The sequence below is a fragment of the Oryctolagus cuniculus genome, chromosome 12 (genome assembly GCF_964237555.1).
Source record: "Oryctolagus cuniculus chromosome 12, mOryCun1.1, whole genome shotgun sequence".
NCBI lineage: Eukaryota > Metazoa > Chordata > Mammalia > Lagomorpha > Leporidae > Oryctolagus > Oryctolagus cuniculus.
This window is the reverse complement of record NC_091443.1, coordinates 113737210-113747683: the sequence shown is the minus strand read 5'-3', so window position 1 is coordinate 113747683 and position 10474 is coordinate 113737210. Positions and strand designations below refer to the sequence as shown.

At 38.9% G+C, this 10474-nt stretch overlaps 1 protein-coding gene across 1 annotated transcript; it reads right to left on the bottom strand.

Annotated features, from left to right (window-relative positions):
- Positions 1 to 400: 400 nt before the first annotated feature.
- On the bottom strand, positions 401 to 1970 carry LOC138844811 (zinc finger protein 345-like). Its single transcript, XM_070054859.1, is given in 3 exon segments — positions 401 to 859; positions 861 to 1016; positions 1156 to 1970. Coding segments are annotated over 3 exon segments (1119 nt in total). The 3' UTR covers positions 401 to 711.
- Between the last annotated feature and the right edge of the window lie 8504 nt (positions 1971 to 10474).

The window sequence follows — 10474 nt, the reverse complement described above, 5'->3', positions numbered from 1 at the left end:
ATAATTATCGGCAATAATCTGGTGTGAGTTTTCAAACCACAGTATAATTATCAAAACTAAATAGAAGTAGTGAAAATATAAAATGTTCTTTCTATATTTGAATGTATTCATTCGTAGCACATTTATTTCAAATATGAACTTGCTAAACCACACATTAATAAAAAAGTTAGAATTGCCCATGAGTTCTGATCTATCCTATCTGCTTCCAGGAAGATGGGCTGTCTGCTAAGAAAATATAGTGATCATCCTCCTTGTTTAGTTATGGATGGCTGCAGTGTCATGTAGGAAATTTAATCTTATCTTCCCTTGATTAACCAGCTCACATTCATGAGAAGGACTTTCTAGGCTGCCAAAAGATATTGCAAACTTTTAACAGTAAAACAAAAGGAAAATTCCAAAATGTGCAATACAAAAATGTCAGATAAATTTCAAAGTATTTCCAACTAGATTCACAGGCGACTTCTCATTAGAATCTTTATGATCTATGAGAGAATGGAAAGACATAGTGTGAGTCTTAAGAGAAAAAAAAATCAGTCCACTGAGAATACTATACCCTGCAAAGTACTCATTTATGTTGAATGTGAAGTAAAGACCTATCAAACAAAAAGAAACTGAATTTGTCACCACTCACCCAGCCTTACAAAAGCTGTCAGGTGTTATGAGTTGTGATTTACAGCAAAAAGCTTTTCTGTAGTCATTACATTCATGAGGTTATTCTCCTGTGTGAATTCTCTGATGCATTATGAGTTGTGACTTCTGGCCAAAGGTTTTCCCACAATCATTACATTCATAAGTTTTCTCCCCTGTGTGAATTCCCTGATGGATTTTGAGTTGTGATTTAAGGCTGAAGGCTTTTCCAGTCATTACATTCATAAGGTTTCTCCCCTGTGTGAATTCTCTGATGCATTATGAGATGTGACTTCCGGCCAAATGTTTTCCCACAATCATTACATTCATAAGGTTTCTCCCCTGTGTAAATTCTCTGATGCATTATGAGATGTGACTTCCGGCCAAATGTTTTCCCACATTTGGATTCCCACATGGATTATAAGTTGTGACTTATATCTGAAGGGATTTCCACAGTCACTACATTCATAAGGCCTGTCCCCTGTATGAATTCTTTGTTGGGTTATGAGTTATGACTTAGAGCTGAATGCTTTTCCACAGTCATTACATTCATAAGGTTTCTCACCTGTGTGAATTCTCTGATGCATTATGAGATATGACTTCTGGCCAAAGGCTTTCCCACAATTTTGGCATTCATAAGGTCTCTCCCCTGTGTGAATTCTCTGATGGATTATAAATTGTGACCTATAGCGAAAGGCTTTTCCACAGTCATTACATTCATAGGATCTCTCCCCTGTGTGAATACTCTGATGAATTTTTAGTTGTGACTTATAGCTGAAGCCTTTTCCACAGTCATTACATTGATAAGGTTTCTCCCCTGTGTGAATTCTCTGATGTCTTTTGAGGTCTGACATTTGGAAAAAGGCTTTTCTACAGTCTTTACATTCATAAGGTCTCTCCCCTGTCTGAATTTTCTGATGGATTATGAGTTGTGACTTCCGTCCAAAGGCTTTTCCACAGCTATTGCACTCATAAGGTTTTTCTCCTGTGTGAATTCTCTGATGTATTATGAGATCTAACTTCCATCCAAAGGCTTTTACACAGCCATTGCACTCATAAGGTTTCTTTCCTGTGTGAATTCTCTGATGCATTTTCAGATGTGACTTCTGGCCAAAGGCTTTACCACAGTCATTACATTCATAAGGTTTCTCCCCTGTGTGAATTCTCTGATGGATTTTGAGTTGTGACTTCTTGCCAAAGACTACTCCACAGTCTTTACATTCATAAGATTTCTCTCCCGTGTGAATTCTCTGATGTTTGCTGAGGCTTGACTTTGAGCCAAAGGCTTTTCCACAGCCATTGCATTCATTAGGCTTCTCTCCTGTGTGAATTCTCTGATGCATTACAAGATGTGACTTCTTGCCAGAGGCTTTCCCACAGTCTTTACATTCATTAGGTTTGTCCTCTGTGTGAATTTCCTGATGTCTAATGACATCTAACTTCTGGTATGTGGCTTTTCCTCATTCATTACACACATGGGAGTTTTCCTGTATGGAAGTACTATGAATGATGGTATGGCAGGACTTAGACCTGAAGGATTTTCCACAAGGCTTACATGAGTAGGTTTTTTTCTGTATATGTTGTCTCTGACTTATTAAAAGATCTGATTTGTAAAGAAGAGGTTCCACATATCCCATATCTTCATAGACTTTCTCTCCTGTGTTGATTTGTTGATGCTTACTGAGGTTAGCATTTTTATGAAGAGTTTTTTCTATTTGAGTTGTCTTTCCAACAGTGACAGTTGACTTATTACAGGGGTCTCCCATATGGACCGTGCCAAATCTAAAGAATATCTTCTTCCTTTTGAAGTCTTTCCCTTGTCCACTATGTTCCAATGAAGGCTTCACAGTCTGAATCTTGTGATACTCACTAAGAGGCTCATAGCACTGGGCAGAGTTCCCAGGTATCTTAGCAGCATCAACTTTCTCTCTAGCTTGCAGCTCATTAGCCCCACCATGGGGATACACATTGTGACACACGTTGCATTCCTCGGGTTTCACTGATGAATAATTTCTTTTTTTGATAATCAGCTTTGAAACATGACTTGAATTTAAATTAAGTCTTTTATTTAATGCAACTCTTTTGGGAGTTGATGTCTTATTTGCAATAACATTCTGCTTAAAATTTTTTTCTTGAATTTCCTGGTTGGTCCTAATAATGTCATCACTCTTCATGGCAACTGAAATGAAAAAAAAATCACTGAATCACATATAATTACTTTCTTCTGGAACACTGATGTAAGGGGAATGAAAATTTTAACATAATCAGTAGAAGATACTTATTTATGCTCATTATATGTTTGTTTTTTTCCCTTAATACATTGATATATTAGGTTGTACCAATAGATTTCTCTGTTCAATAATGATCCTGTGTACTACTTGAATTTTATTCAAGTATGGAAGAATGGCTTTCCTGGTTAGATTTGTTAATTCACTGCTTAGGGTGCCTTCATCCCAAAATAGTGCCAGTTTGAGCCCTGGCTACTCTAATTCCAATAAAGCTCTAGCATGTATAAATGAGAAGGCAGCAAATAATGATTCATGTGCTTGGGACCTGTGATAAATCAGGTTAGACTAGATGAAGTTCCAGCCTTTTGGCTTCAGACTAGTCAGACCTAACTGTTGCAGGCATTGGAGAAGTGAGCTAATAAATGATATTTCTCTTCTCATTGTCATTTTACCCTTAACAATGATGAGACAACTAAAAGATTTTAAAGAATGGATAAATATTTAGTAAATATATTCCCCCATTGCCTAAGAAACACTTTTTTCCCTTTCCTTCTTCTTTAGTTAATTTTTATTAAAAAGTTTATGTTGTGTGCTCTCTGATATTTCAGTTGTAAATATGGGAATGCTTTACTGGATCATTTTCTTGCAGGTGCAGAAGCGTGAAATGTGTCTGTACTCTAAACAATATCACATGTAAGGAACAAGACTTGAATCTATAGTTGTCTCATGTTCACTCTTCCCAGGGAAACATTTGTGGGATTTTTCAAATGAGAAACTCTGCTTTTATCTGCACTCTATGATAGCTTCCCCATATTCCTAAGGAAATCTAACATCTTCAGCTTCTCAGAACTACAACAGGTACAGAAACATTGCAATATACCACCTCAGGTACACACTCCCTAACAGCTGAAACAATTAGTTTTTGCAACCCAGAGTGTGTTTGCCTTCTTTGAAAAATATTTTCTAGCTCATTCTGAAATCACTAGTCTTGGTTATCTCCCCTCAGGTTTTTCTATTAACACTCATATGTGATAATTTGAGTTTCTGGAGGCTTTTGATCAGCTGTCTCTTATATTCAAAGAAATCTTAATTTCCTATTCCTTTCTTATCTTTTTTCTTTGAGACAGAATTCATACTTCAAACTACATATTTGAGACAATCAACATAAAACCATGAGGTTACTTGACCTTGGGATTCAGAATCTCAAGACTTTCTTGGTGAGTTTAGGATCACTTATTTTCATGTTTCTATAAAAGTTCCTGCTTACTTCAGGACTTCTGATGTCACAGCACAGAGGCTTACTTCTGACCATCTCTTAGCATTCCCTTATTTATTTACGTACTTAAGAGTATAGAGTGTCCAGAGAGATGGACTGGAAGAAGAACAATGGGGACAGAATCTGGTGCCCCAACCGGGACTAGAACCCAGGGTGCCAGTTCAGCAGGTGGAGGATTAGCCAAGTGAGCTGCAGAGCCAGCCAATGTGTTTTTTTTAAGATTTGTTTATTTGAATGTCAACGTTACATAGACAGAAAGAGAGGCAGAGAGTGTCTTCCATCCATTGGTTCACTCCCCAAATGGCTGCAATGGCAGGAGCTGCACTCATCCAAAGCCAGGAGCCAGGAGTTTCTTCCAGGTCTCCCACATGGGTGCAGTGGCCCAAGGCCTTGGGCCATCTTCCACTGTTTTCCCAGGCCATAGCAGAAAGCTGGATCAGAAGTGGAGCAGCTGGAACTTGAAACAGTGCCCTTATGGGATACTGGCACTGCAGGTGGCAGCTTTACCCACTACGCCACAGTGCCGGCCCCAATAAATGTGTTTTTTAAGTATAGCAAAATGAAATCACCATCCAAAAGTTAGGATGCCAGGCATCTACAAATCATCTGACACTACTCAATCCATCTATCTCCTGAAATATAATTTATTTCATCTTTTTACATGCAGAGACCCTCACAGACATTCCTTGAGCTACCAGGATGAATTCCTAGAATATAGAGGGCAGCAGCATGGCTCTAGATACCAAGTGTATGGCAGACTAGGTTTCACAGACCCCCATTTCTGAAAAACATGATAGCAGAATGAAGTAATGGGCATGTGGTAGAAAGCAATGTAGACAGTGACTCTCAGACATGAGGGGTTATCCCTCCACCACAGGCCACACCCTCAGGACCACTTAAGAAATATTTGCTATTCCATTGCCTGTCTTTCTAATCCATACACAACTTTTTTTTGAAGGCTGGTCCAGAACTGCCAATATCACCAGTCTTCCATAACTTATGGATGAGGTAAGGTAATATCAACTAAATCGTATTCATTCTGGTCAGTATGATTATAACTGCTAGGATCATGCAAATCTAGGATCTTTGCCTTTCAGTGACTCTTTGCTCTGCTCTGAAGTAGTAAGGTATTGTCTCAGAGAGCATCAAGTGATATTCTGTCAGAAATGATTCTTATTCCTGGGGTTCCCTTCTTCATGTATCATAAAATCTCACTTCCAAAGGAAATGGGACTGTCAGCCAGGACCAAAACATCCATGTTCCCAGAAACTACGTGTTGTATAAACTTCCATAACCTCAAATGAGTAGTGCTGCTCAGTCTACACAGTGCAGGAAACTAGAAAATTCATTTGGAGAAGATATACCATAAGCCCCACAAATGCAACTGTCACATAGTGTAAGTTGGCCTGCACATATCTCACAATGGTTTCTCAAGAAATGTGGGGACATTTCCCTCGTACTACTAATATACTTCATCTTACAGATGGGTAAACAGTGACAGGGGTACAATCTACATTCAGTCACCCCATACACATTTCAGCTAAAATGGTCTGAAAACCCATCTCGATCCTGTGGCCATCTTGGCTGAGACAGATTGTAGGAATTTTGGAACTACCTTCTGTACACCTGGAGTCACACTGGTCTTCTCTCAGGGCATCATTTGACAAAAAACAATCCTTGAAAGCCCAACCTATTCACTCTTTCTCCAGCTCCAGATTTACCACTGGTGTCTCTTCCTGGACCAGCCAAGATCTTTATGGTGGATCTGAATGACAGATTCTAACACCTCAGATCCATGACTGTCACTTATGCCAGCAAGAGACAGGCACCTGTACTGCTCCCCAAGTTCCCTTATACCTCCACACTGACATTCACAGACACAGAAATCACCCACACAGTTCTTGAGTAATAGGAGGAAAGCCCAGCACCAGGAATTCTATGGAGATGGTGATAATGGTTGGAACGGCACATGCTAAGAAGGAAGCCAGAGGAGAGTTTCCATGGTTCTGTCCTCCCGACATCATGGGCAGATGAGGCTACATTTCCCATAAAGCAATGCAGACCTCCATTAGGAAGCAGTGAGGATGACCCATATATTTACTGGATAATCAGCCTCCTGTGACACAGAGAGTATACATCAGAACTTGTCTAACCACATGAGATACCCACATAATACTCTAATTCCTCAATAATTCTTGGTTTGACAGATATACATTTGAAAGCAACATACAATAACTGGCAAAATTCAAATGTGTAAATAATTTTTGGGATTTTTTTGTGAAATTTATTATTTTTTAATTCTCATAATTAAATTGTGGTTCCAGAGCCTTTTTAACAGATATTTAGGGGGAAAAAAAACTCCAGGGACTCTTTTTTGTAATATAATACATTCACAGCAGAAACTATTATCCCTGAAAAACTCATGTTAATCTTTTAAAATCATACTTGACCTTACCTACTAAAATAATTTTGGTTCATCAATGGATCATATTTCACAATGAGGAAAAATATTCTAATACATTAAGTGGATTAATTTGGCTGGAAAACAGAGTGAGTGCTGTCTGAAATGTTTGTGAATATTTAAAATTGCACTACCGGATAATTCTATAACCAGTTACTGAAATTTATCTATTCATCACTCCATCCAATTATCTGTATATATTTAACAAAACTTTATTTTTTGAGAACTGCACTTAATTTGTGGTTTCTCCCACAAACTAGGCAAAAAGACAATCACAATGATGTCATGGAGCTCCGGCTTTTACTCCTTTTCCTGTCTAAATGAGAATGGGCTGAAATTATCAACTTCTTCAGGATCTGAATGGTAGTGTCACAGGCCTTTGACTCTTGGCTCACAGCTATTGGTCATTTTTCCATGTTTAATGTATTAATTGTGCTGTTCAAATTCCTGTATCAACTCTAATCTAATAATTGCCTTTCAGTGACTTTATTCTGCAAATTGAGGGAGGTCAGTATTTTTTTTAAACTTTACAGAATTTTTTAAAATTGTATTTACTTAAGAGGCAGAGTTACAAAAAGGAGAGGTGCAGACAGAGAGAGGTCTTCCAACCACTGCTTCATTCCACAAATAGCCACAATGCCTGGAGCTGGGCTGACCTGAAGGCAGGAACCAGGAGTTTCCTCCAGGTTTCCCACACTGGTGCATGGTTTCAAGCACTTGCGCCATCTTATACTGCTTTCTGAGGCCATACTAGAGAGCTGGATAGAAGAGCAGCTGCCAGGACATGAACTAGTGTCCATGGGGGATGCTGGCACTGTAGGCTGATGCTTAATCTATTATGTCACAGTGCCAGTGCCAGGACCTCAGTCTTGAGCTTCCATCTTAAGTAATTTCACCTCAGACCTAGAAGTAAATTATTACTTAGTTCTCAGCATCATACAATTTAAACAGAAAATCAAGTTGCAGGCATAAAAGAACTGCAGTGGTATAGTGGATTCCCTTGGCCACTCCAAGAATTATTGCCCCTCATATAGTGGTAGCCACATACCTCTACCAGCAGGAGTTTTTCCTTTTGGAATTGGAGATGAAGATTCTGTGGGGATTCCTGAGAAGAGAGAAAGTGGGAGGCTACTCTACATTGTTGTTGATTGATCTTTTACAACTCACTTCTCCCTGGGTCTTAGTTATACCTTCTGGGTAATGACTGGCATTTTTAAGTTCAAGCACTGAGTGAGAGAGAAGAGCTCTAATACTTGATTAGTACTTATTGAAGAATAAAAAATATAATCCCTGTAATATAAAGAGAGTGGTGACTACAGATAAACTAATTCAAGATCCCTCATGGAGAAAGTCAAATTATCCCTATCTGCAGATTACATAATTCTATATATAAGGAAACCAAAAGACCCCATGAAAAGACAATTGAAACTCATAAAGAGAGTTTAGTAAAGTTGCAAGATATAAAAATCAACACACAAAAATCAGTACCTTCTATATAAACAAACAACTTCAAGCTGATAAAGAACTTATCACGGCCAGCACCACAGCTCATTAGGCTAATCCTCCACCTACAGCACCAGCACCCAAGGTTCTAGTCCCAGTTGGGGCACTGGATTCTGTCCCAGTTGCTCATCTTCCATTCCAGCTCTCTGCTTTGGCCCGGGAAGGCAGTGAAGGATGGCCCAAGTGCTTAGGCCCTGCACTCATGTGGGAGACCAGGAGGAGGCACCTGGCTCCTGGCTTTGGATCGGCACAGTGTACTGGCTGTAGTGGCCATTTGGGGGGCGAACCAATGGAAGGAAGACCTTTCTGTCTCTCTCTCACTGTCTAACTGCCTGTCAAAAAAAAAAAAAAAACTTATCATGTCAGTACCATTCACATTAGCTAAAAATGCCCATATTACCAAAACTAGTATTTAAATTTTTAAATTTTATTTTGCTTTATTTTTAAGGATTCACACATTTATTTGAAAGGCAGAGTCACAGAGAGGCAGAGACAGAGGCAGGAAGACAGACAGAGGTTCTCCATTCACTGGTCCAAGCCTTAAATGGCTGCAACAGCCAAGGCTAAGCCAATTTGAAGCCAAGAGACCAGAGCTTCCACCAGATCTCCCATAAGGGTGCAGGGGACCAGAACCTGGGCCATCTTCCACTGACCTCCTAGGCACATTAGCAGGGAGCTGGATCAGAAGTGGAGCAGCTAGTCCATCTCACTCCTGAGAATTTCCCCAACCAAAAGAAATCTGCATATGAAAAAGTTATCTGAACCCCATGTTAATTACAACTCAATTCATAATAGTTAGGATATGGACTCAACTCAGACGTCCATCAATTGATAACTGGATAAATTATTATATATATACTTATGGAGTACTACTCAGGTATTAAAAAAATGAAATCTTGTCTTTTGCAATATGGAAACCATTATACTTAGTGAAATAAGCTAGTCCCAAAAAGACTACCCTGTTCTGAGGTAACTAATAGAGTACCGACAACATAATATATTGGTGTGACATGAACGTTCTGAGATTTGATGATTGTTTAAGCCATTGTCTCTTCTGTTGAGGAACAGTGTTTTTTTCTTCATACTGTTTGTTGAACTATTTTACATAGTGCAGGGTTAACTTTACGATCATTAAGTAAACTGAAAATAGATCTTTGCAAAATGTGAATGTGAGCAGGAGGAGGAAGGGTTGGAGTGTGGGCAGGCAGGAGGGTAGGGTGAGAAATATCACTATGTTCCTAAAGCTGTATATATGAAATGCATGGAGTTATAAAATTTTGAAAACATAAAAGAGGCAATATCAAAATAAAAATAAACAAATAAATAAATAAGAAAATAAGGAGTTATGGCCCCCCCAAAAAGTGGATTAGCCAGGATTTGAACCAATGTTCACAGGGGATGCCAATACCACAGGCAGCAACTTTACCTGCTGTCACAGTGCTGGCCACTGTTTTATTATATATATAAAGATCTGATTATTTATTTGAGAGGCAGAGTTACAGAGAGAGAGAGACAGGGAGAGGTCTTCCAACCACTGGTTTACTCCCCAGATGGCTGCAATGGTTGGAACTGGGCTGATATGAAGCCAGGAGCAAGGAGCTTCTTCCAGGTGTTCCACATAGGTGTAGAAGCCCAAGCACTTGAGCCATTTTCCACTGCATTCCCAGGCAATTAGCAGACAGCTAGATCAGAATAAGATCAACCAGAACCTAAACAATGCTCATATGAGATGCCAGTGACACAGGCAGAGGCTACACCTAGTATATCACAGCACCAGGCCCCCAAAAGCAACTACAGATTCAATGTGACAACAATCAAAATAATAACAACATTGTTCTCAGATCTAGAAAAAAATGATGCTAAAATTCATATGACAATGTAAGAGATCCCAAATAGCTAAAGCAGTCTTAAACAACAAAACCAAAGCTGGAGGCATCACTATACCAGAATTCAAGACCTACTACAGGTCACTTATAATCCGACCAGTCTGATATCAGCACCAAAAAGACATGTACACCAAGGAAACAGAATACAATCCCCAGAAATTAATCCACATGTCTACAATCAACTAATTTGTGATAAATGAGCTAAAAGCAGTCCTTGGGGAAATGACAGTCTTATCATAAATGGTGCTGGGAAAATTTTAACTTCTCATGCAGAAATATGAAACAAGAGCCCTACCTTACAACTTATACAAAAATCAAGTATAAATGGATCAATGACCTAAATCTATGATGTGATACCACCAAATTTCAAGAAAAAAAATCAGGAAAACTCTGCAATATATTGGCAAAGGTGAAGATTTCTTGGAAATCACCCCAAGAAGTGCAGGCAATAATAGAAAAAAAATAGTCAAATGGGATTACATCAAGCTAAGAA